Here is a 26,626-nt window from a genome sequence, read left to right as displayed (position 1 = left end):
AAGACGCTTACACAGGTAAGCGTGGAGAGCTGCATCAACCAAGTCTTGAGACTGAAGGCCGCAACCACAACAGGTTCCACGTAGGCAACAGAGTACGCAGAAACCAGCAAAATATTTTGCATCATTGTAGTACAGGGCTATTCAAAAAGAATAAAGCAATTACTGATTATTTAACACATAGCTATACAGCGATAACTGTAAGTAGGCCGTTTAGGGATTTATGTTGGTAACGCCACGTAGTGCAAAGTATGAAAATCGCTGACTGCGCTGTGTGCAGTCTGTGGCTAGTTGGGCTCATTGTTGGAATATTCGCTTATGTAGTGTTGAACAGTTGGATGTGAACAGTGCGTAGCGTTGGGCAGTTTTGGAGGTGAGTTGCCAGCAGTGGTGGATGTGGAGAGAGATTTGCCAGAGTTTTGAGCGGACGATCTGGACGTGTATCCGTCAGAAAAAGGAAATTTGTTTAACTGGATGTCAATATGACTTTTGAACGCTGTTAAGGTAAATACATTGTTTGATCTGTATCAAAATCTTTCATTTGCTAACTATGCCTGTCAGTAGTTAGTGCCTTCTGTAGTTAGAATCTTTTATTTAGCTGGCAGTATTGGCGCTCGCTGTCTTGCAGTAGTAACGAAGATTTTTTTGAGGTAAGCGATTAATGAAAGGTATAGGTTATTGTTAGTCAGGGCCATTATTTTGTAGGGATTATTGAAAGTCAGATTGCGTTGCGCTAAAAAATATAGTGTGTCAGTTTAGTGATGATCAGAATAAGTAAAGAGAAAACTGTTTGAGTAGGTTGAGTTTTGCTTAGCTGTTTGAAAATCAAATAACGTAGAAGTTTACCAGCACAGTCATTCATAATTTTTCAAGGGGATGTTTCATAACAATTACAGAAAATCGAAAAAAGTTTGAATTCTTTTTGCTTACTTTATAGGCGTCCTATATGATTCACGTTGGTAACATGGAGAAAATGTAAGCGCAATCAATTTCGTGCCAAACAGTCTGAAGTATGTGTGGAATCACTGACGGAAATGCCTCAGAAATGTGCATTTTGAGTTTTGGAATTATTTTTTTTGTAAAGGAGACCCATAACGGGACTTCCATACTATCCGATATAACGAACTCCTTTATGTGGCCAAGAGCAAAAGGCAGTATCATCATGTCATGTACGACCCATCCAGTGGTTTGGAAGAAGCTGATTCAAAAAAGTGCGCAACTCTGCACCCCAGTGTGATGTTGCTCTGTCTTGCTGAACGTATAATTTGTGGAATTTGTATGAAACTGAGGCATCACCCGTTGCTCAAGCATGTCCAGGTAACTGTTTTCTGTACAGGATCCGCCAGTTTCACTTACAACATAAAAGTTTTCACTTACGCATAAACGCGCAGGCGCAGGCTTTGAATTCACTGCACTTGCACAACTATCGAAATTTTAAACTTTCTCTCAACAGCAACACAGGATCGTTCACTCATGATACTGTTGTCTAGGCGACAGTATCGTCGTTAGATGGACATAAGGAAATGCAGAAAGAATCGGAAAAAATTTTCATTATATATAATGAGCGAGAGTTCTATTTAAATGAGCGTATTGCTCCATTGTTAGAAGCCTGTATCAAGTGTGGATATAGAATGAATTGAGGCATAAACTGCTAGGATCATGACAGGATGAAGTCCGTGTAATAAATAAACTCTGTGAAGATGATGGGAATGTTTGGAAGAATCCTGATATAGTTCTCAGGAAACCTTCTTTGGTAAATTTGGTGAACCTATATTTAAGGAAGACTGTGCGACTATTCTGCTATCACCATTGTATACAGCACATAGGGATCTCCCAAGTTGTTTGCAAAATCCGATTCCCAAGCTGACTGTAGATTCCGACTCCAGAGCTGATGGGAAAAATAGAGTCCTAACTTGGTGGAAACATCTGACTTCGAAGGTGGTAGAAGAGCCAACTCTAGAGTTGTCAGGAAACACCTGACTCCAAATACGGCGAAAAAAATCCGACTTTAAAGATGGCGAAAAAAATCCGACTTTAAAGATGGCGAAAAAATCCCGACTATAAACTCTGTAGAAAAATCCAACAACACAGTTGGCAGAAAATTCGACTCAAAAATAGGACTCAAATCAGACTTCAAAGTTGGCGGAAAAATAGGCAAGTGTAGTAGATACGCAAGTTTAAAAGGGATGTTCAGTGAAATTACATGAGGATGTTTAGAAGAAGGGTAACACTGTTCCCGTGAAAACATGTTCAATAAATTAAGAGACCCAAATGTGAGGAAGAGAAGGACAGAGATTATGCGTCTACCTCCACTGTATACACTGTTCAGGGATCATGAGACTAATATAAGAGAGGTTAGGATGCATAGAGAGGCACATAGAAGATCATTGTTTTAGTCAGCCGGTATGCGAGTGAAACAGTACAGAAAACTGCCGCTATTGCTATGGAGTACCCCCCCCCCCCCCCTCCCTCCCCCACCGCACATCCACACATGGAATGGTAGATGCAGATGTATGTTTGCTAGACATTGTTTGGAGCCAACTCATGAAAAGGTGTAAATGATGATACCGTATACTGCTTGCCAATATGGCTGTGACTGATTTACAGGGTTTCATTGTTAACTTGATCAGTAAGCTGAACTTTGAGAGCAAAAACAGCTATATTCTTTTTTAGTCCTATGACTTTTTCCAACACACTATACCAGTTTTATTTACAGCAAAACGTTATTTAAACCCGGAAAATTTTACAAGAAATAACTCACTCGCAGTTCTTTAATTTCAGCCATCAAGAATTTCTTCTCTGCCAGGTTCTGCTCAATTGTATCCTCCACTTTCTCCTGCTCTGCTCTTCTCTCCTCGGCATCCTGTGGATAGTTGAAGATATATGTTAACATTTAGACTGCAATAAAATGTTCTCTATAGTCTATTGGGAGATTTCATTCACTACCCTAATCTCCAAGATAGCAATTCATGGTCAAGATATAGGTCAAGTATAGTCTCTTGCATGTATTTACTAAACTTATTGTTGCAAATAAATAATTCACTTGTGCATAGAGCTGCTAGTGCCTGTTAAGATTTACGGGGTTCATTAGAAGTTCTGCATATCTGAGAGTCTTTCTTTTGCTAAAAAATGAATGCAGTTATTCAGGATGGTATTTTAAATTTCTTATATTCCTGGATGTGTCAAAGAGAAGTTAAGTGTATTGTGTGCCACTGTTCGTCACTTATGTTCTCTCACTAACTTTCATTTTTATTTACAACTTAAGTGCCAAAGACGAAAACTGTGGTGAAACGTGAATGCAGACATTAAAGCCACAATAAAAGTAAGAAATGGACGACACAATCGTACCACTGGCTGTATTTTAACTGAATAAAACGAAAAGTGTTTCATAAGAAAAAAACACCTTTGTGTAGTCGCTTACACAGTACCGTAAACTATTGATGCAGCAGTTACTGATACCATGTACACAAATAGAGAATTTAACCGACATTATTTCGGAAGTATCAGAGAACTGAAGATATGCGCTGATTTAACTTGTTTATGCAAGTTAAATCTCTTCATATCACTCACAGTTAGAATTTTCACGGAACTGTGCTCATGTATGTTTTTTTTTCAACACATACCGTCCTTCTAAAACCGTCACACAACTTTCAGTCACATTCCTGTCGCCGGCCTCTGTGGAAGAGCGGTTCTAGGCGCTTCAATCTGGAACCGCGCTGCTGCTACGGTCGCAGGTTCGAATCCTGCCTAGGGCACGGATGTGTGTGATGTCAGGTTAGTTAGATTTAAGTAGTTCTAAGTCTAGGGGACTGATGACCTCAGATGTTAAGTCCCATAGTGCTTAGAGTCATTTTGAAATACGTAAATAAACAAAAGTTTTGCATCACCCATTTATTTCGAAATTCATGGCGTAGAAAATGAAAATTGTCTTTGAAACATGCGTATACATTCCTTTGCAGTGTGTCCAGAGCTCGAAATGAAAAACAAAGTGTAACGGAAAAGTTGCCTCGTTCCCAAGGCGGGTTTTTCACGGCACTCCCGAGAGATTTCATTAGTTGGTGGAACGTCCTCTTCCTCGAAAGCTGGCTTGACTACGGCGTGGCATACTATCGATGAAATCATCATGCAAGCTCTGGTCCAAATTGTACCACTCTTCAATGGCGATTCTGCGTAAGTCACGCAGAATACGCAGGCATTGTCGGAGTCCAAAAACAGTTCGTTTCAATCGATCCCACATATGTTCGATTGGTTTCATGTCCGGGGAACAGGCAGTCCACTCCATTCTGGCGATACTAGCGTGCTGAAGCAATGTGTTCACGAGAACAGTACGATGAGCACTCGAGTCACGATCCATAAAGAAGAAATTGTCACCAAAATGTTGGCGACACAGTCCTGTATTATTTGCAGAATCTCGTCCCCGAACCGTACAGCAGTGAGACTGCCCTCAACAACTACGCGGTGTGTATTGGTCCCATGTAATGCCGTACCACAACATCACCCATCGCCACTTTGTTGCATATGTGGGACTCAGTGTTCGAGGCGTACAATATTATCGGGTTGTGTCTAAACACGTTGACTGAGGTTATCAGATTGAGTCCATAAGCAACATCCAACGCCATCCATTCTGCATGATTTCTTGACCATCTGTAACGGAGTCGATGCAGTCGTAGTGTACGGCGTGGCGCTCGCCATGGTCGTCTGAAATGGAGATTGTCTTCATGCAATCGTCCCACGAGAGTTTGATACGGTAGGCCTACATGACGTGCTGTAGCCTTTTCGAGCGCCGAACTGGTCCTGCAGCACTCAGAGCACTCAGTCTACGATTGCTTTAACTGAGAAGTCGAGGACATTGATCATCGTGGCACCTGTCGGACAAGGACGACCTACGCGTTGTAAGTCCTCAACACTACCCGTCAATGGCAGTCCGTTCCATGTCCGGCCGCGGTGGTCTAGCGGTTCTAGGCGCTCAGTTCGGAACCGCGCAACCGCTACGGTCGCAGGTTCGAATCCTACCTCGGGCATGGATGTGTGTGATGTCCTTAGGTTAGTTAGGTTTAAGTAGTTCTAAGTTCTAGGGGACTGATGACCACAGCAGTTAAGTCCCATAGTGCTCAGAGCCAATTGAACCATGTCCGCACCATGTCACTTTGACTCCAGTATTACTTCGAGCTACTTACTTCGTTCACAAACCTTCTGAAAGTGATGTTTTGACGCGGTCCCGTTCATGATCGCGAATGTTCTTCGATACACGATGGAGGTTCACTCTACTATTCCACAGACCTCACTCATACGTCCGTACTGGTGCTTTATGTTGTTGTTGTTGTGGTCTTCAGTCCTGAGACTGGTTTGATGCAGCTCTCCATGCTACTCTATCCTGTGCAAGCTTCTTCATCTCCCAGAACCTACTGCAACCTACGTCTTTCTGAATCTGCTTAGTGTAGTCATCTCTTGGTCTCCCTCTACTATTTTTACCCTCCACGCTGCCCTCCAATACTAAATTGGTGATCCATTGATGCCTCAGAACATGTCCTACCAACCGATCCCTCCTTCTGGTCAAGTTGTACCACAAATTTCTTTTCTCCCCAATCCCATTCAATACTTCCTTATTAGTTATGTGATGTACCCATCTAATCTTCAGCAGTCTTCTGTAGCACCCCATTTCGAAAGCTTCTATTCTCTTCTTGTCCAAACTTTTTATTGTCCACATTTCACTTCCATACATGGCTACACTCCATACAAATACTTTCAGAAATGACTTCCTGACACTTAAATCTATATTCGATGTTAACAAAGTCCTCTTCTTCAGAAACGCTTTCCTTGCCATTGCCAGTCTACATTTTAAATCCTCTCTACTTCGACCATCATCAGTTATTTTGCTCCCCAAATAGCAAAACTCCTTTACTAGTTTAAGTGTCTCATTTCCTAATCTAATTCCCCCAGCATCACCCGACTTAATTCGACTACATTCCATTATCCTCGTTTTGCTTTTGTTGATGTTCATCTTATATCCTCCTTTCAAGACACTGTCCATTCCGTTCAACTGCTCTTCCAAGTCCTTTGCTTTCTCTGACAGAATTACGATGTCATAGGCGAACCTCAAAGTTTTTATTTCTTCTCCATGGATTTTAATACCTACTCCGAATTTTTCTATTGTTTCCTTCACTGCTTGCTCAATATACACATTGAATAACATCGGGGAGAGACTACAACCCTGTCTCACTCCCTTCCCAACCACTGCTTCCCTTTCATGTCCCTCGACTCTTATAACTGCCATCTGGTTTCTGTACAAATTGTAAATAACCTTTCGCTCTCTGTATTTGAAAGAGAATATTCCAGTCAACATTGTCAAAAGCTTTCTCTAAGTTTACAAATGCTAGAAACGTAGGTTTTCCCTTCTTTAATCTAGCTTCTAAGATAAGTCGTACGGTCAGTATTGCCTCACGAGTTCCAACATTTATACGGAATCCAAACTGATCTTCCCCGAGGTCGGCTTCTACTAGTTTTTCCATTCGTCTGTAAAGAATTAGTGTTAGTATTTTTCAGCTGTGACTTATTAAGCTGATACTTCGGTAATTTTCACATCTGTCAACACCTGCTTTCTTTGGGATTGGAATTATTATATTCTTCTTGAAGTCTTGAGGGTATTTCGCCTGTCTCATACATCTTGCTCACCAGATGGTACAGTTTTGTCAGGACTGGTTCTCCCAAGGCCGTCAGTAGTTCCAATGGAATGTTGTCTACCCCGGGGGCCTTGTTTCGACTCAGATCTTTCAGTGCTCTATCAAACTCTTCACGCAGTATCGAATCTCCCATTTCATCTTCATCTACATCCTCTTCCATTTCCATTATATTGCCTTCAAGTACATCGCCCTTGTATAGACCCTCTATATGCTCCTTCCACCTTTCTGCTTTCCCTTCTTTGCTTAGAACTGGGTTTCCATCTGAGCTCTTAATATTCATACAAGTGGTCCTCTTTTCTCCAAAGGTCTCTTTAATTTTCCTGTAGGCAGTATCTATCTTACCCCTAGTGAGATAAGCCTCTACATCCTTACATTTGTCCTCTAGCCATCCCTGCTTAGCCAGTTTGCACTTCCTGTCGATCTCATTTTTGAGACGGCTGTATTCCTTTTTGCCTCCTTCATTAACTGCATTTTTGTATTTTCTCCTTTCATCAGTTAAATTCAATATTTCTTCTGTTACCCAAGGATTTCTACTAGCCCTCGTCTTCTTACCTACTTGATCCTCTGCCGCCTTCACTACTTCTTCCCTCAGAGCTACCCATTCTTCTTCTACTGTATTTCTTTCCCCCATTCCCGTCAATTATCCAGGTCCCATCTCCTTAAATTCCCACCTTTTTGCAGTTTCTTCAGTTTTAATCTACAGGTCATAACCAATAGATTGAGGTCAGAGTCCACATCTGCCCCTGGAAATGCCTTACAATTTAAAACCTGGTTCCTAAATCTCTGTCTTACCATTACATAATCTATCTGAAACCTCTCAGTATCTCCAGGCTTCTCCCATGTATACAGCCTTCTTTTATGATTCTTGAACCAAGTGTTAGCTATGATTAAGTTGTGCTCTGTGCAAAATTCTACCAGGCGGCTTCCTCTTTCATTTCTTTGCCCCATTCCATATTCACCTACTACGTTTCCTTCTCTCCCTTTTCCTACTACCGAATTCCAGTCACCCATGACTATTAAATTTTCGTCACCCTTCACTATCTGAATAAATTCTTTTATTTCATCATACATTTCTTCAATTTCTTCGTCATCTGCAGAGCTAGTTGGCATATAAACATGTACTACTGTAGTAGACATGGGCTTCGTATCTATATTGGCCACAATAGTGCGTTCACTATGCTGTTAGTAGTAGCTTACTCGCACTCCTATTTTTTTATTCATTATTAAATCTACTCCTGCATTACCCCTATTTGATTTTGTGTTATAACCCTGTAGTCACCTGACCAAAAGTCTTGTTCCTCCTGCCACCGAACTTCACTAATTCCCACTATATCTAACTTTAACCTATCCATTTCCCTTTTTAAAATTTCTAACCTACCTGCCCGATTAAGGGATCTGACATTCCACGCTCCGATCCGTAGAACGCCAGTTTTCTTTCTCCTGATAACGACGTCCTCTTGAGTAGTCCCCGCACGGAGATCCGAATGGGGGACTATTTTACCTCCGGAATATTTTACCCAAGAGGATGCCATCATCATTTAATCATACAGTAAAGCTGCATGCCCTCGGGAAAAATTACGGCCGTAGTTTCCCCTTGCTTTCAGCCGTTCGCAGTACCAGCACAGCACGGCCGTTTTGGTTGTTGTTACAAGGCCAGATCAGTCAATCATCCAGTCTGTTGCCCCTGCAACTACTGAAAAGGCTGCTGCCCCTCCTCAGGAACCACACGTTTGTCTGGCCTCTCAACAGATACCCCTCCGTTGTGGTTGCACCTACGGTGCGGCTATCTGTATCGCTGAGGCATGGAAGCCTCCCCACCAAAGTCCATGGTTCAAGGGGGGAGGAGCCTTAAATTACGTTATCTTATTTTAAAAACTAGCTACACTAGCATTGTCTCTAATTAATTATTTCGGAATATTGCTGTCTGCTTGACATACATAAAAGTTATTTACGTTATAACGGCGACGCATAGAAAAGTATGCCTTTAAAATATGATCTTTCTTATTAATACGAATGAAACCAAAAATAAAAACCGAGAACGGTTGCATTTAACGGGCGATAATGGGTTGTCCTTACCTAAAAATGTAAATTATCCACTATCATTCAAGTTCTCAATGACTTCTACTTTAAATTTACGTAAACGTCTGAAGAGATTTGGAGACCAAACTCATGAAGGAGAAGTTTAATTGTCACTTTCGTTTCTAAGCAACTGGAAGCACCAGGTATAATGATTCTGAGTCAAGAAGTAGATCGACAAGTTCGCGATTTTGTGATTGTGTTCCACTTCGGTCAGCAATAGGACTGATGGAAGTTGAAGAGCACGCTTCTCGAATACATCTTTAACTACACAAAGGACTCTTCTGTCTTGCAGCATCTAATATACAGGATACCCCTTCTAAGAGTAGACAGCTGCAATTTATGTGGTGTTTCTGAAGATAACCGTAGTTCGTTTTTTCCAATGTGTAACTGAAGTAGCCGACCGGGGTGGCCGAGCGGTTCTAGGCGCTACAGTCTGGGTCCGCGCGACCGCTACGGTCGTAGGTTCGAATCCTGCCACGGGCATGGATGTGTGTGATGTCCGTAGGTTAGTTAGGTTTAAGTAGTTCTAGGGGACTGATGACCTTAGAAGGTAAGTTCCATAGTGTTCAGAGCCATTTGAAGAATTTTGTAACTAAAGTCAGCCCAGACCAATACTGCTTGTCACGTGTTTCATGTTATGAGCAGTGTCGACGGAAAGTTTCGGTCGGTTTCCGTTTACAAACAAAACAAATTTTTGTCTCGCAGTCACGTTCTCGCTTCCCTGTCAGGTGTCCCGGGTTCGATTCCCGACGGGATCAGAGATTTTCATCTGCCTCGAGATGACTGGGTGTTTGTATTGTCTTCATCATTTCATGATCATTCATTCAAGGGGCGAGATTGGACCGTGCAAAGGTTGGAAATTTGTAAGGGCGCTGATAACCGCGCAGTTGAGCGTCCCACAAACCAAACATCATCATTATCAAAACCAATTTTAAAGCAAAATTCTACTTGCTAATTCGATAGAGTGGATCCAAGTGAGTCTAGTGTCATATTTGTTTTATCGATATGTGTTAAGGGAACAGTAAAAAATGATGAATAACGAGGACTCCAGCATCGACTGAGCACTGCTACTGCATGGCGGTAGCACTCAGCGTAGACCAGGGAGACACACGGAGTCACTGCAGGTGTACCGATCACTCTTCGAGTGTTACACTACTGGCCATTAAAATTGCTACACCAGGAAGAAATGCAGATGATAAAAGAGTATTCATTGTATTATACTAGAACTGACATGTGATTACATTTTCACACAATTGGGGTGCATAGATCCTGAGAAATCAGTACCCAGAACAACCACCTCTGTTAGAACTACTTAAACCTAACTAACCTAAGGACACCACACACATCCAAGCCCGAGGCATGATTCGAACCTGCGACCGTAGCGGTCGCGCAATTCCAGACTGTAGCGCCTAGAACTTCTCGGCCACAAGGGCCGGCATCTGGCCGTAATAACGGCCTTGATACGCCTGAGTATTGAGTCAAACAGAGCGTGGATGGCGTGTGCAGGTACGGCTACCCACGCAGCTTCAACATGATACCACAGTTCATCAAGAGTAGTGACTGGCGTATTGTGACGAGCCAGTTGCTCGGTCACCATTGACCAGACGTTTTCAGTTGGTAAGAGATCTGGAGAATGTGCTGGCCAGGGCAGCAGGACCTGCAACATGCGGGTCGTGCATTAACCTGCTGAAATGTAGGGTTTCGCAGGGATCGAATGAAGGGTAGAGACACGGGTCGTAACACATCTGAAATGTAACGTCCACTATTCAAAGTGTCGTCAATGCGAACAAGAGGTGACCGAGGCGTGTAACCAATGGCACCCCGTACCGTCACGCCGGGTGATATGCCAGTATGGCGATGACGAATACACGCTTCCAATGTGAGTTCACTGCGATGTCGCCAAACACGGATGCGACCATCATGATGCTGTAAACAGAACTTGGATTCATCCGAAAAAAATGACGTTTTGCCATTAGTGCACCCAGGTTCGTCTTTGAGTACACCATCGCAACCCCTCTTGTCTGTGATGCAACGTCAAGGGTAACCGCAGCCGTGGTGTCCGAACTGGTAGTCCATTCTGTTGCAAACGTCGTCGAAGTGTTCGTGCAGATGGTTGTTGTCTTGCATACGTCCTCATCTGTTGGCTCAGAGATCGAGACGTGGCTGCACTATCCGTTACAGCCATGCGGATAAGATGCGTGTCATCTCGACTGCAAGTGATACGAGGCCGTTGGGATCCAGCACGGCGTTCCGTATTACCTTCATGAACCCACCGATTCCATATTCTGCTAACAGTCATTGGATCTCGACCAACGCGAGCACCAATGTCGCGATACGATAAACCGCAATCGCGATAGGCTAAAATCCGACCTTTATCAAAGTTGGGAACATGATGGTACGCATTTCTCCTCCTTACACGAGGCATCACAACAACGTTTCACCAGGCAACGCCGGTCAACTGCTGTTTGTGTATGAGAAGTCGGTTGGAAACTTTCCTCATGTCAGCACGTTGTAGGTGTCGCCACCGGCGCCAACCTTGTGTGAGTGGTCTGAAAAACTAATCGTTTGCATATCACAGCATCTTCTTCCTGTCGGTTAAAAATTTTGCTTCTGTAGCACGTCATCTTCGTGGTGTAGCAATTTTAATGGCCAGTAGTGTACTATCACTGTTAACATATACCGGTAAAACGAATGTAAGAATAGACTAATTTGGAACCGCTCTATGGGATAGGCAGTTAATACTCAGCTTCAAAAATCATTTTGTTTGTAAAGCGACACAAACCGGTGCTTCACATCTACACCGGGCATCGCGTGAAGGACTTGATGAGAGGTATTTGTTTGGGGTGACTCGTTACACATTACAAAAGTGAAATTGCAAGTACCTGTCGAAATGCCAGAGAAAATGCGCCTGACAACTCTCAGGAGAGACACCCTGTATATAAGAGCATGGAATAGGTTCTAATACATTACTCGTAATGTAGAATTTGAGAAATGTACAAGGAGGAGCAGCAGAAGAAGGAGGCGCGATGTGTCTCTGTCCTTAATCATGTTATTAATGATTTATACCTAGAACTTCGTATGACTGGCTACTCATACTGCAGACCAGGAAAAAAGTTGGTGAAAGGACTGAAAAAAATAATATTGGATCAATTCATTATATGAGGAATGTAAGAAACACGGCGTTGCTTATCATATACACCCAGACAGTTCGTCGACAAACAGAAAGCATACTCGATCGTGGTTGAAAAAGGGTGGAAAATAGTGAAAGCAAAAGACACTAAGCGCAATAACAAATTAGCTGCTTTAGCAGTGGCTGGTACAATGAAACCTAAAGGTAAAATGTACAGGTAAGAAAAAGAAGAAGATCACAGAGAGTGTAACGATGAAAATAATTTAAAGAAATTCTAAGTTGTCTTAAGCGTATGAAGCCAGGCAATTACCTGAAAGAAGCTGTGAAAGTTGCTCGAAAAATTGCTACGCAAGTTACTCCAAAAGCAAGATTGCTCAGCAGAGAGCGTCCTATATCAGTCCCCAAAACTGGTGAAATGCTACCTCTTACTGTAATATCTGCTGCTTTATCTGTGTTTAGAGGATTAGCTGGAGATTTAAAAAAAAAATGTTCAAATGTGTGTGAATTCCTAAGGAACCAAACTGCTGAGGTCATCGGTCCCTAGTCTTACACACTACTTAAACTAACATATGCTAAGAACAACACACACACCCATGACAGAGGGAGGACTCGAACCTCCGGAGGGAGGGCCCGCGCAATTCGTGACATGGCGCCTCAAACCGCGCGGCCGCAACGCGAGGTCGTTGGAGATTTAGTGAAGGCTGGTAAAGCTATTAATTATGCAAAAACTGGTCACAAACAGCAAGCTAAGATGCAAAGACATTATCATGCAATGGAAGCAATAGAGTTTCGCCAAGGGAAAGGGTTGTATTTAGGATAATATAGCAAAAACAGATTTGATCTGTATTGAAAAAAATCTCCTTAAGCAGTTTTCCAAGGAGGAGCCTTAATCAGACTGACTTGGAACATTATGGAAAAATGCTGGAAATACCTTATTTCAGAGGTTCGTTTATAAGATATACTTAACCAAAAAGTCTGAAAGGTATGGGAGTGCGAATGTTAACCTACAAGCAGTGACTGAAGCTGGTTCACAATAGTTACCTTACAAGAAGAAGGGTAATGTTGTGCATTACTTCGATAGCTTCGGCACTTTATCACCTTCTTCGGAAATAGTGAGGTGCCGGTATTTCAAAAACTGTATAATAGAGTATAGCTACAATACGTTTAAAGCATATAAAAGTCAGAGATATGGCCATATTTGTCTCAAATTTCTGAACTCTAGATACATAAATTAGCAAGTCTCGTAACATGTACTGGCAGTATTACAATGCTGATCTTGGTTTAACGTTTAGCCTATCGGGTGAAAACTCGATTGTGACTGCTGTTTTCAATCCCACACCAAATTTGTCTCAATACGTGTACGAATTTACCTTACTCAACTTATTTAGCACCAATTCCATACCGCAAGTTCTCTAAAGAATCAACAATTATTACTTCTACAATCAGGTGGGCAATTAGGAAATTCTGCACAGAGCTACTTTAAAAAATGAAACTTTTGAACCCCATGACATTCTTTCCGACTAGTTGAGGATGTAGTGTCATACAACATCAAGGACTACTCTCAAGGTAAATGTGGAGTGACATATACGGGGTGTTACAAAAAGGTACGGCCTAACTTTCAGGAAACATTCCTCACACACAAAGAAAGAAAATATGTTATGTGGACATGTCCGGAAACGCTTACTTTCCATGTTAGAGCTCATTTTATTACTTCTCTTCAAATCAGATTAATCATGGAATGGAAACACACAGCAACTGAACGTACCAGCGTGACTTCAAACACTTTGTTACAGGAAATGTTCAAAATGTCCTCCGTTAGCGAGGATACATGCATCCGTCGCATGGAATGCCTGATGTGCCGATGCAGCCCTGGAGAATGGCGTATTGTATCACAGCCGTCCAATACGAGCACGAAGAGTCTCTACATTTGGTACCGGGGTTGCGTAGACAAGAGCTTTCAAATGCCCCCATAAATGAAAGTCAAGAGGGTTGAGGTCAGGAGAGCGTGGAGGCCATGGAATTGGTCCGTCTCTACCAATCCATCGGTCACCGAATCTGTTGTTGAGAAGCGTACGAACACTTCGACTGAAATGTGCAGGAGTTCCATCGTGCATGAATCACATGTTGTGTCGTACTTGTAAAGGCACGTGTTCTAGCAGCACAGGTAGAGTATCCGGTATGAAATCATGATAACGTGCTCCATTGAGCGTAGGTGGACGAAACTAAAATGAGCTTTAACATGGAAATTAAGCGTTTCCGGACACATTTCTACATAACATCTTTTCTTTATTTGTGTGTGAGGCATGTTTCCTGAAAGTTTGGCCGTACCTTTTGTTGATTTCAAGCTGGCCAATCACATAGTTTTAGGTTTTAAGAGAAATATAATCGGAGAAGAAGCCTTAGAGGAAACAGAACGTCCAGTAAATATTTTGAATGTTAACGTACTGTGTTTTGACTGTAATATTTCTGGAGATTCATTACACGATGCTGCTCCTACACACCCGTTACGTAAGTTCCGGCCTACAGTACCAACTGGATATGAGATTGTGGAATCACCAAATTTATCCATCTACTTGACAGTGGTGCAAGATACGTTTCAGAATGAAGTATATAATTAGAAATCAAGACGAAAATCTTGTAAATTTCGACAGTGATGAAATAACTGTTCGGCCACACTTCAGAGAACGTTTTGGGATCCTATACAAGATGCATGTTTTGTCTCAAAAGATGGAGATCCAGAATTAGAATAACAAGAAGAATGTGAAAAATGTAGCTTCTTACATTCGACAAATACTAATACCACCATGATACGTAGGGCTACAAAAAGTAGGAAGCTATTTGATGAACTGTTTATTGCCATGGCAGCAAAATATTGAGCTGTTACTGGGACAACTAAATATGCATAACACAACTGGCTTAGAAACTTTCCAATTTGCCTATTTCTTAGAAAGGAGGGCGACTTAAGAAGGAGATGAGAAATGTCAGTGGATGAGCTGATAAAGCAAGCAGACTGAAGACGGCTGACCGCGGCCATCAACACGCTCAGCTGTTCGCGAAGAGTGGCTAGCTCCTCCTGCGTCCGTACACAGCAGTCACACATCCTATCCATCCTAAGGAATCAATTAACTGAAGAGACTTAATCAGCTTTTAACTAGACTGCTAATTCACTAAAGGCGGCTGATTATTGACTAAACAGTGATTGGTAGCCACTTCTTGTAGAATCAGGAGATCTAAATACGTGTAACGCAATTGTATTAGAAGCTCTCTGACTGGCTTATTTCCAAACAAGAGGGCTAGGCATATGGAGCTGAGAAATATGACTGAACAGTAAAAGACTCAGATTTGACTGGAAGAACTAAACGTCTGTGTTGGTTTGGATGCCCTCTGATTGGTCTACCTCCGAGAAAGGTGTCTGACTTAAGAAGGAGTCGAGAAAAGTAATTGGGCAGCAAAATATTGAGCTGTTAATTGGAGAGCTAAATGTTGTCTTAAATGTTTTTCTGTTGTGTTATTTGGAAGAAAGGGGCTTGGCTAAGCTGAAGGGCGTGAGGAGGGGGGGGGGGGGAGGGGTCTGGGAAGGGACTTGTCTTACTGAAAGAGGATGGTAAGGGGAGGGGGGGGGGGGAGTGGCTAGTGGGGTTCAAAGCCACATTTCGTCCAATGTCGTCATTGCGCTTATACCATGAACAAAGTGAACCAATCCTTTTTATTGAGAACAGTTTCACAGGAATCTCGTATCTAGAGATGCTATGAACACGCTATTTCCCCAACTTCAAAGTGATCCACCGTAATTTCATGTTCATGAAAGATGATGCTTGGCCTCACTTCCTCACTTCTCAAACTTCGCCTAACGTTACCTGGACAAGGCCATTGCAGGACGTTAGATTAGAGGAGGAGGAAATGATAATTTCATTGTCGGTGGACAGCAGATCTCACCTCCTTCGATTTTTGTATATGAGGCACATGAAAGATAATTTTTTATCCAATCTATGCCTTAAACTCTTCACGATCTGTGACACTGAATTATTGAAGGTGTGAATTCGATAGAGACCAACTGAATCGTGCATAGTAAGGATTGAGATAATGTTTTTATGGTTTTCCCATCAAACATTTTGCTCAGAATGATTGCATAACTGTTTGAACCTATGTCAGGAACGTTAGGATTGTGATTCCATCCTTTATGCTTTCCGAGAAATAAATGCTTGAAAGCTGCTCCTTTTTTTGAGTAATCCTGTATTCTGAGAGCTCGGAAATGGGATGGGGTAGTTGGGGTGAGTCGTTATGTCGATTCGGTGTCGGTCCATTCGCAGAATATATATATATATATATATATATATATATATATATATATATATATATATATATATATTTTGGTGTTCAGCGTGAGTACACTATTCAGCAATCAACAATTAGGAAAGAACTTATTTTTTAAACGTATAAATGAACATATTACTTTCAAATAATTGAGGAACATTTCTTCACTACTAGGAAAAAAGGAGCAACTTTCTAATTTATAAACACAGAAGCGATAATTAAATTTTTACTTTCAAAAAATGTTTTCATACCTGTCTGTACAGTCAATACTCTTTGAAATACGAACAACTTTTTAAATTAACCATTACAATGGTGATTACACCTTCTCTGTACGTCTGCGACCAGATTTTAAAAGTGCGGATATATACCTTAACAGACGTCTAAAAACTGCTTTAATATGATGCAGTGAAACACTAGTAATGCTTGGAGTGAATGATACTCATTTCTGCAAGGAATTGTGTTCTATGTTCCGGCAACGTGGAACAAGCGAAGGTTAAATGACTATTATCGCCATCGTCGGAGTTAATGCAATCAAAATTTCTTAGCTGTAGGCAAAACAAATGAAAAGGGACGCTGGCGCGAATGAAGCTCATCAGAGTGATTTTTGAGACAGTTATGCAGTATACTGACATGTAGTGAAACCAAGATAAACGAGGTATGTGGAGTAGATATCGAACCATAATATTTTCCTTATTTACGTTTGATGTTTCCCATTCGTCTTGACACCGAGACTTGAATTCCATTTTTACTTGAAGTAAAAAGTCAATGATTGGTGACTGGGTATCTAGAAAGTTTACTGTTTCGTTACATAAAACGTCTGGGTCAACTGTTAACCAAAGCACCTAAATACACTTCTGGAAAAAAAATGCAACAATCTGAAATACTGTGTTCAGTGGCACCAAGGTATATAGCATGTGCATACTGAGGGGCTGTAGTGTTATTCATTTGTTCAAAATGGCTCAAATGGCTCTAGGCACTATGGGACTTAACATCGGAGGTCATCAGTCCCCTAGACTTTGAACTACTTAAGCCTAAGGACATCACACAAACCCATGATCAGGAAAGGATTCGAACCTGCGATCATAGCAGCTGCGTGGTTTCGGACTGAAGCGTCTAGAACCGCTCGGCTACCGCGGCCGGCCATTCATTTGTCACGGTCATCGGCGATCAGATGGCGCTCACCACGGCCCTCTGTTTTGACTCCGCAGGCAGTACTACCCTGAGTTTAGAGGTGAACTGGGTTTACAACATTCGTTCTAGTGTGTGTGTGTGTGTGTGTGTGTGTGTGTGTGTGTGTGTGTGTGTGTGAAACCGGGGACCTAGATATGACGGAGAGGCTTCGTCCTGTCGTAGCCTTTAGTGATTCACAACCCCACAACAGGCCACAGCAGTCCACCCACCCCACCGCCACCTCACATCGAACCCAGGGTTATCGTGCTGATCGGCCCGCAATCCCCCCACCCCCTTTCCCACTCCCCCTCCGGGAACGTCTCATACCACACGAATGTATCCCCAAATGTTTGCTTGGTAGAGTAATTATCGTGTATACGTACGTAGAGACAGTGTTTGGGCAGCAATCGTCGACATAGTGTAACTGGGGCGTAATAAGGGGAACCAGCCCGCATTCGCCGAGGCAGATGGAAAACCGCCTTAAAAACCATCCACACGCTGGCCAGTACACCGGAGCTCGACCCTAATCCACCGGGCGGATTCGTGCCGGGGACCGGCACACCTTCTCCCTCGGGAAGCAGCGCGGTAGACCGTGGGGCTAGCCGGGCGGGCTTCTGTTTTAGGGTACAACCATGAACCGCTAATGAGTATGTTATCCTGTTTAACAACTCCAGCCATTTGAATGTGGTCGCATTATGGGCCTGCCGGAAGCTGGATGGATGTATCGACGGATTACTGCATTTGTTGGGCACAATGTATCGGTGGTGTGTCGCTGCTTTCAATAGTGGTCCGTAGAACTTTCTCACACCCGCAGACCAGGTTCTGGATGTGCGTGTAATACAGAGAGTTGCCAAGATCGACGCATCATCCAGGGACGAAATCCGGGCTCATTTTGCACCTAATGCGTCATCAGGAGTCTTAGGGAACCGCCTACTTGCAGTGGGATTAAGATTGCGTGTCGCTCTGACCAGGCTACCACTGACACCACTGACAGCATGGCTGTTCTGGTGTGACGACCGTGGTGGCCGTGCGGTTCTAGGCGCTACAATCTGGAACCGCGCGACCGCTACGGTCGCAGGTTCGACTCCTGCCTCGGGCATGGATGTGTGTGATGTCCTTAGGTTAGTTAGGTTTAAGTACTTCTAAGTTCTAGGGGACTGATGACCTCAGATTTTAAGTCCCATATTGCTCAGAGCCATTTGTTCTGGTGTCGTGAAAGAGTTGACTAAAGAGTGGAATGGTGCTCTGTTGTCTTCAGCAATGAGAGTAGGTTCCATCTGTATGCGAGTGATTGATGCGCAAGTGTATGGCGTAGATATAGTGAGCTGCCTGTTCCATAGAGCATTCGCCCAAGACACACAGCTACCACCATGGCCTACACGGTCTCGAAGGCCATTAGTTACAGCTCGTGGTCACATTTGGTGTTTATACAGGGTAAAGCAACCTGTGCCCACTACATTGTACGGCTGTTATCCTCCTGCTACTACCATTTCTTCGACAGGAAGGTGATGTGTCTTTTCAGCAGGACAATGCATATCCACGTACAGCTGATGCGACATAACGTGCCCTTCGTGATGTACGACAACTTTCCAGGCCAAAAAAGAACGTCAACTGAACACGTATAGGACGTGATTATGTGGAAACTTAATGATTCTCCAGGGCCTGGAAAAACAAATGGCTAGCTGGCGAAGAGTTCTCGGGCTTCAAACTGCGACGTTTCGACTAGTGACATACTCGTCATCTTCTGGCCAGAGAAACCCGAGAACTCTTCACCAGCTGTATACGCCAGGAAAGCACACAATCACAACAATGGACTAATTGCCAGGAAAGGAACAAAATGCTTGTGACAATCTGTCGTAGGATGCCATTCGGCACCTTCACGATAGTTCACATGTGAGAGTACACACCTGTCACCAGAGTGTGTGTGCCGTGGGTGGGGTGTGTGTGTGTGTGGAAGGGAGGACGATGGTGTGGGGTAAACTGTATTGATCCGACTTTTTGAGTACCCTTTGATCCGACGTGTGTCTGAGTTTTGGTCTGAATTTGTTATCATATATGCCTACGAAGATGCACTACACTGTAAGTTCACTTGTCAATGAAACGACCTTGTTTTTCACGGTGCTGCATTTCTTCCGGCAGGGCGTGAAGCATTTGACAGAGCACTGAAAGACCTAAGTCGAAACAAGGCCCAGTGAGTAGACAACATTCCATTAGAACAACTGACAGCCTTGGGAGAGCCAGTCCTGTCTAAACTCTACCATCTGGTGAGCAAGATGTATGAGACAGGCGAAATACCCTCAGACTTCAAGAAGAATATGATAATTCCAATCCGAAAGAATGCAGGTGTTGACAGATGTGAAAATTACTGATACTATCAGTTTAATAAGTCACGGCTGCAAAATAATAACGCGAATTCTTTACAGACGAATGGAAAAACTGGTAGAAGCCGACCTCGGGGAAGATCAATTTGGATTCCGTAGAAATACTGGAACACGTGAGGCAATACTGACCCTACGACTTATCTTAGAAGAAAGATTAAGGAAAGGCAAACCTACATTTCTAGCATTTGTAGACTTAGAGAAAGCTTTTGACAATGTTGACTGGAATACTCTCTTTCAAATTCTAAAGGTGGCAGGGGTAAAATACATAGAGCAAAAGGCTACTTACAATTTGTACGGAAACCAGATGGCAGTTATAAGAGTCGAGGGACATGAAAGGGAAGCAGTGGTTGGGAAGGGAGTGAGACAGGGCTGTAGCCTCTCTCCGATGCTATTCAATCTGTATATTGAGCAAGCAGTAAAGGAAACAAAAGAAAAGTTCGGAGTAGTTATTAAAACCCATGGAGAAGAAATAAAAACTTTGAGGTTCGCCGATGACTTTTTAATTCTGTTAGCGACTGCAAAGGACTTGGAACAGAAGTTGAACGGAATGGACAGTGTCTTGAAAGGAGGGTATAAGATGAACATCAACAAAAGCTAAATAAGGATAATGGAATGTAGTCGAATTAAGTCGGGCGATGCTGAGGGAATTAGATTAGGAAATGAGACACTTAAAGTAGTAAAGGACTTTGGGAGCAAAATAACTGATGATGGTCGAAGTAGAGAGGATATAAAGTGTAGACTGGCAATGGGAAGGAAAGCGTTTCTGAAGAAGAAAAATTTGTTAACACCGAGTGTAGATTTAAGTGTAAGGAAGTCGTTTCTGAAAGTATTTGTATGGAGTGTAGCCATGTATGGAAGTGAAACGTGGACGATAAATAGTTTAGACAAGAAGGGAATAGAAGCTTTAGAAATGAGATGCTACAGAAGAATGCTGAAGATTAGATCACATAACTAAGTGGAGAGAAGAAAAATTTGTGGCACAACTTGACTAGAAGAAGGTATCGGTTGGTAGGACATGTTATGAGGCATCGAGGGATCACCAATTTAGTATTGGAGGGCAGCGTTGTGGGTAAAAATCTGAGAGGGAGACCTAGAGATGAATACACTAAGCAGATTCAGAAGGATGTAGGCTTCAGTAGGTACTGGGAGATGAAGAAGCTTGCACAGGATATAATAGCATGGAAAGCTGCATCAAACCAGTCTCAGGACTGTAGACCACAAGAACAACATCTTAATTTATTTGAGAGCTTTCCTTTACATCGTGGGTTATGTCGATAGCAAGTTTTCTATTTGTTTTCCCCGCTGACAGAGGTTTTCAGAAGCACTTAGTTTGCAGGGGTGATACAATTGTTTGATGTGTTTCGCAGCAGCCGCTAGATGTGAGTGGCGACTGACCCGCTCGTAGACGAGGTTCTGCAGATAGTTGGGGTCGCTGTAGTAGGGGTCCCACTGGAAGTTCGGGTAGAGGGTCATGAGCTGGCGGTACGCGTCGAGAGCCGCGATGCGTGTCTGCTTCACCGTGGCCGCAAGCGCCTTCATCTCCGTCTGCTGCTCGCGCCGTATGCGCTTGATCCGCTCCAGCGCCTCGTGGTCCACCACGTCCTCCATCACCGACACCTCCTCCTCCAGCACCTGCGCACCATCGCAGTGTGCGCCTGGCTTTATGTACTTACTTCAGTGTACAGACCCGCTGTTAGGGACTAAGCAGGTCGTACAAATGACACACAAATGTACTAATAATAATTTTAATAAATAAAAAGATACACAATTCTAAAGGAATAGGCTAGATAATACACTCTAAGGAAAAAAATTCGGCACAGCACAAGAGAATTATCCGAATATGACGGAGATCGGTAGATGACACGTACAAGTACAGACACACAAACGATTACAGTGTCAGAACAATTAGATGATTTATTCAGGAGAAATAGCTTCATAAACTGAGCAAGTCAGTAACTATGGTTCACCTCTGGCCCTTACGCAAGTAGTTATGCATCTTGGCATTGATTGGTATCCTCCTTAGGGATATCGTGCCAAATTCTGTCTAATTGGCGCGTCAAAATACACAAGTCTAAAGCAATAGGCTAAATAATTCATTCTAAGGAAAAAATACGGCACACCACAAGGGAATTATCCGGCTGTCATTTAGCTACAATATAGCAGGTCAGCAACTAGAAGCAGTTAATGCCATAAATTATCTGGTAGTACGCATTAGGAGTGATTTAAAATGGAATGATCATATAAATTTGATCCTCGGTAAAGCAGATGCCAACCTGAGATTCATTGGAAGAATCCTAGGGAAATGCAATCCGACAACAAAGGAAGTAGGTTACATTACGCTTGTTCGCCCACTGCTTGAATACTGCTCAGCAGTGTGGGATCCGCACCAGATAGGGTTGATAGAAGAGATAGAGAAGATCCAACGGAGAGCAGCGCGCTTCCTTACAGGATCATTTAGTAATCGCGAAAGCGTTACAGAGATGATAGATAAACTCCAGTGGTAGACTCTGCAGGAGAGACGCTCAGTAGCTCGGTACGGGCTTTTGTTGAAGTTTCGAGAACATACCTTCACCGAGCAGTCAAGCAGTATATTGCTCCCTCCTATGTATATCTCGCGAAGAGACGATGAGGATAAAATCAGAGAGATTAGAGCCCACACAGAGGCATACAAACAATACTTCTTTCCACGAACAATAAGAGACTGGAATACAAGGGAGAACCGATAGAGGTACTCAAGGTACCCTCCGCCACACACCATCAGGTGGTTTGCGGAGTATGGATGTAGATGTAGATGGTGGGGGGAGTGATTTGGTGAGTTTTCTGGACAAGGTAGGGTTTGGCAAGCACGAAGACAAGCTGTAGAAACTCTCGTCATGAGCGGGAGGGTATTATCTCGCTGGAATGTAAGCCCAGGACGGATTGCCGTGAATGCAACAAAACGAGGCGTAGATTATCGCCGACGTACCACTGTGCAGTAAAGGTGTAGCAAATGACAACCAAAGGGATCCTACTCTGAAATGACATGACACCCCAGACCATTGCTACCGGCTGTCAGGCCATATGGCGGGCGACGTCAGGTTGGTATACCACCGCTGTCGGCGGCGTCTCCACACACGTCTTTGCTGGCCATCGGGGCTCATTTCGAAGCGGGACCCATTAATGAACGCAGTGCTCCTCCAGTCAATGAGATTTCAGACCGAGTCTGCCCGACACCATAGCAGACGGGCTTGGTTTACGGAGGTCAATGGTAGCCGACACTCAGCCCCCTTCTGGGAGCCGCCTCTTAACGGTCCTTGTGGTCCCTGAACCACCAGTTGCATGTCGGATCGATGATATGATGAATCCGGGGCTCTGAGTGCCTCTCTGACTGCTCAGTCCTCACATTTTGTTGTCTCTCTAGGTCGATCGCTTTCTTCTTGACATTGTGTTCGGCTGTTGTTCACCCATTCCTGCCGTCACCATTGAATAGTGACATCCCTTCTATTCAAATGTCGAGTGATTCATCGTTTACCCCAGTCAGCTTCCTTGAGCCCAACTACACGTCGCCCCTCAAGTGCTGACATCTGGTGTATCATAAGATGGCAAGAACTATGCCTCTTACATGAAGTCATTAAAGACGGAGGACTTGTACGCCTGTTGATAAATATCCGTCATCCCGTTTTCAGTGAAACATGTGAGTAAGCCATGTAAAGCTACAGTGAAGCGGTCAACAGAGGCCAAAAGATGTGTGTTCGTGACTATAGCAACCTCACACTGAATTCACGGTCTGCACAGTCTGAACTAAATCAGGTGAAGAGCGACAGAATGAAATACGCCGGCCTCTGATGGGAACATAGGACCAAGGAATTTGAAGCACTCTCCTGGGAGTCAGAATTCCGGAAAAATTAGTGTTTTGTGCAGATGCTAACCTTGATGGGTGGCCTGGGAGGAGCTAAATAGCAGAAGTTAAGAGGAAGGGAAATTTTGTGGGAATTTGTTCACTTCCCAGAGCAGGCATTGGTCAGAGCTGGGGAGCGACGCATAATTAACGCGACTTGCGCTGCAATTGGGGTAAGTGATTTTGCTGGAGGGGAAACCGAGGCGAAGGGCAGACTGGGAGAAGTCCCCGTAGAGGTCTTCCGTTCCCAGTTTGCTTAGAGTGCGGATGTGGCGTTCTTTACTCAGCTTGCCTGAGAGAGAGAGAGAGCATCTGTGCAGTTTAGGGCTTAGCAAACGGAACGATTGAGTTTGGAGATAGAAAGTTTTCGTTCCGCTATGTACTGAGCAAGATAGCTAGAAGTCAATAGACGAGCGCAGTCTTGCAGCTTCACGAGGTCGGCCGATGTCCACATAACGACGACGCCCCGCCACACTGAATTCGGTGATATTACGGCCGCTCCGGCCACTGATTAATTTGTTGAATCACGTCGGCAAAGTTTCCACGAGGGTTTCATGGGCCGTGTATTATAGAATTCTTCTCGCACTTCGCATTGTGCCTGGGCCAGTCAATAGGAATTACTTTTGATTTATCGTGCTTTACTCCACGCAAAGGCAATTTATTACCACTGCCTGTTAGGAGAGTCATGTAATGTGATGATTGAAGGTCGTGAGTTAAAATGAATCTGTGCTAATCGACTGCATCTGTTTTCAATCAAGTAGTTGAAATCCCAAGTCACTTTCTTAATTAATTTTATGTTCAACATTTGCATCTGGTGTTCAATAGCTGAATATAACATCAATGTGCACCCCTTTTTAATTAAAAGGGATCAATTCTGATTCAATTAGTGTCAACACTGCCACCACAGTTCAATCAGGAGTCACAGGGCCTTATTACTTTCTTTGCGTTATCCGACATTGCGGCAGTTTTGCACTCTCTGTTGATCTGTTAGTCAATTACCTGGGGTGAACACACACCAAAACCAGATAAGTGACGGGTGGGATGTTACAGTATATTGTTCAGGAGCTTGAGGCATAGTTACTGTCCAGCTCAGTGCACGGAATGAAATTCGCGGAGACTTTGTGCTCTGGTATTGACATGTTTCAACTATCCTTGCCAGGTGCGGGGTGAAATTGAGTTGCAGTGTCACACAGTCATTCGCCAACTGCCAAGGTTTGCAGTTTGCGTTTTCCATCGATACCTTTACGAATATTAATCTGTGATCAGTTTTCATAGCTCCATCGTGGTGCGTTGTTTTCTTGTCTTAGAGAGTATAATCCCACTACCAATCTAAGACATGCTAAATTGAACCTACGGCAAGAATGGGTCAGTCGACTATCATTGGTAACAACAGACTGCACCAGGCAACCGTGTAGCTTGTAATCTATGTTACTATACAGGGTGAAAAGTATTTAAACCGACAAACTCTGGTAAGCTGTAGGGGACATCAAAACAAATATTTTCTCCTAATGTCATTTTTTCCTATGAGGAGTATTTAAACTGGTAGAGGAAGATATCTCTGGCGGCAAATTATTTAAACCAACAAACACTTTTCTATTTTTTAATGACCAAGAGGCAACACATAACGCAACTCAATTTCTATTACAGTAGATTTTCAGAAATGCCTCCGTTGACATGTAAACAAAGGTTACACCGTCGGATCATGTTCTGTCTGACACGGGGAAAAATCCCAGGAGTATTCTGAACTGTTCCTGCTATTGCTACCGTCCGGGCAACCAGATCCTCTTCTGATGCAACAGGAGTTGCGTAAACAAGGTTGCGCATCTCTCTCGACACAAGAAAGTCCAGAGCGGACATATCTGGTGATCGAGCAGGCCATGGTACAGGACCACCTCTGCCAATCCACGTTTCTGGGAACCGTCGGTCCAGGAATTGACTCACACGACGACTGGAATGTGCCGGCGCCCCGTCATATTGGAACCACATGCGTTGTCTTTTAGGAAGCGGGACGTCTTTCAGCAATTCTGGCAATGCTCTGGAGAGAAAATTGTAATAGTGCCTGCCATTTAATGGCCTACGCAGCAAATACGGCCCAATTAAACAGTCCCCAGCAACACCGACCCACACATTAACGAAGAACCGCACTTGATGAGCGCTAGTAACTGTGGCATGTGGGTTATCCTCAATCCAAACATGCGAATTGTGCATGTTGAAGACTCCATCACGCCCGAACGTTGCTTCAACGGTAAAGAGCACAGAGGATGGAAATGTAGGATGCATTTCACACTGTTCCAGGTACCACTGCGAAAACTGTGCTCTGGGTGATAATCAACTGGTTCCAGGTTGTGAACAAGTTGTAAGTGAAATGGACGTAACAATTTTTCTCGGAGGACTGTTCTTACATTCGTCTGGTTCGTCCCCATGTTACGTGCAATTGCACGAGTGCTGATTGAAGGATCCCGCTCCACACGCTGCAAGACAGCTTCCTCAAATTGCAGCGTTCTTACCGTGCGACGGCGTCCCTGTCCAGGTAATCTGCCAAATGACCCGGTCTCACGCAGACGTTGGTACACAGCAGAAAAGGTCGTATGATGCGGGATACGGCGATTAGAATATTGCTGTTGATAAACCCACTGTGCAGTTCTTCCGTTGTGGTGCCCTACGTAGTACGTAATACGGCCTCCACCGGTTTAAATAATTCTCATAGGAAAAAATGACACTAGGGAAAAATATTTATTTTGATGTGCCCTACAACCTCCCAGTGGCAGATGTGGACTCTGACCACAATCTATTGGTTATGAACTGTAGATTAAAACTGAAGAAATTGCAAAAAGGTGGGTATTTAAGGAGATGAGACCTGGATAAACTGACTAAACAAGAGGTTGTACAGAGTTCAGGGAGAGCATAAGGGAACAATTGACGGGAAAGGGGGAAAGAAATACAGTAGAAGAAGAATGGGTAGCTCTGAGGGATGAAGTAGTGAAGGCGGCAGAAGATC

The 26,626-nt window shown here is 43.5% G+C and overlaps 1 protein-coding gene across 3 annotated transcripts in view; it reads right to left on the bottom strand.

Annotated features, from left to right (window-relative positions):
• The window catches only part of LOC126328487 (uncharacterized), a 239,827-nt gene that overhangs the window by 23,973 nt on the left and 189,228 nt on the right, over positions 1-26,626 (bottom strand). For all 3 annotated transcript variants that reach the window (XM_049996039.1, XM_049996041.1, XM_049996040.1), the window contains 2 exons: positions 21,147-21,383; positions 2,759-2,860 (listed from right to left, as the gene is read on the bottom strand). In XM_049996039.1, the coding sequence (XP_049851996.1) occupies positions 2,759-2,860; positions 21,147-21,383 (339 nt within the window). The remainder of the gene's footprint in view (positions 1-2,758; positions 2,861-21,146; positions 21,384-26,626) is intronic.

The sequence above is a fragment of the Schistocerca gregaria genome, chromosome 2 (assembly GCF_023897955.1).
Source record: "Schistocerca gregaria isolate iqSchGreg1 chromosome 2, iqSchGreg1.2, whole genome shotgun sequence".
NCBI lineage: Eukaryota > Metazoa > Arthropoda > Insecta > Orthoptera > Acrididae > Schistocerca > Schistocerca gregaria.
Note: the sequence above shows the minus strand (reverse complement) of the source record. Positions and strands in the feature narration are given on the sequence as shown.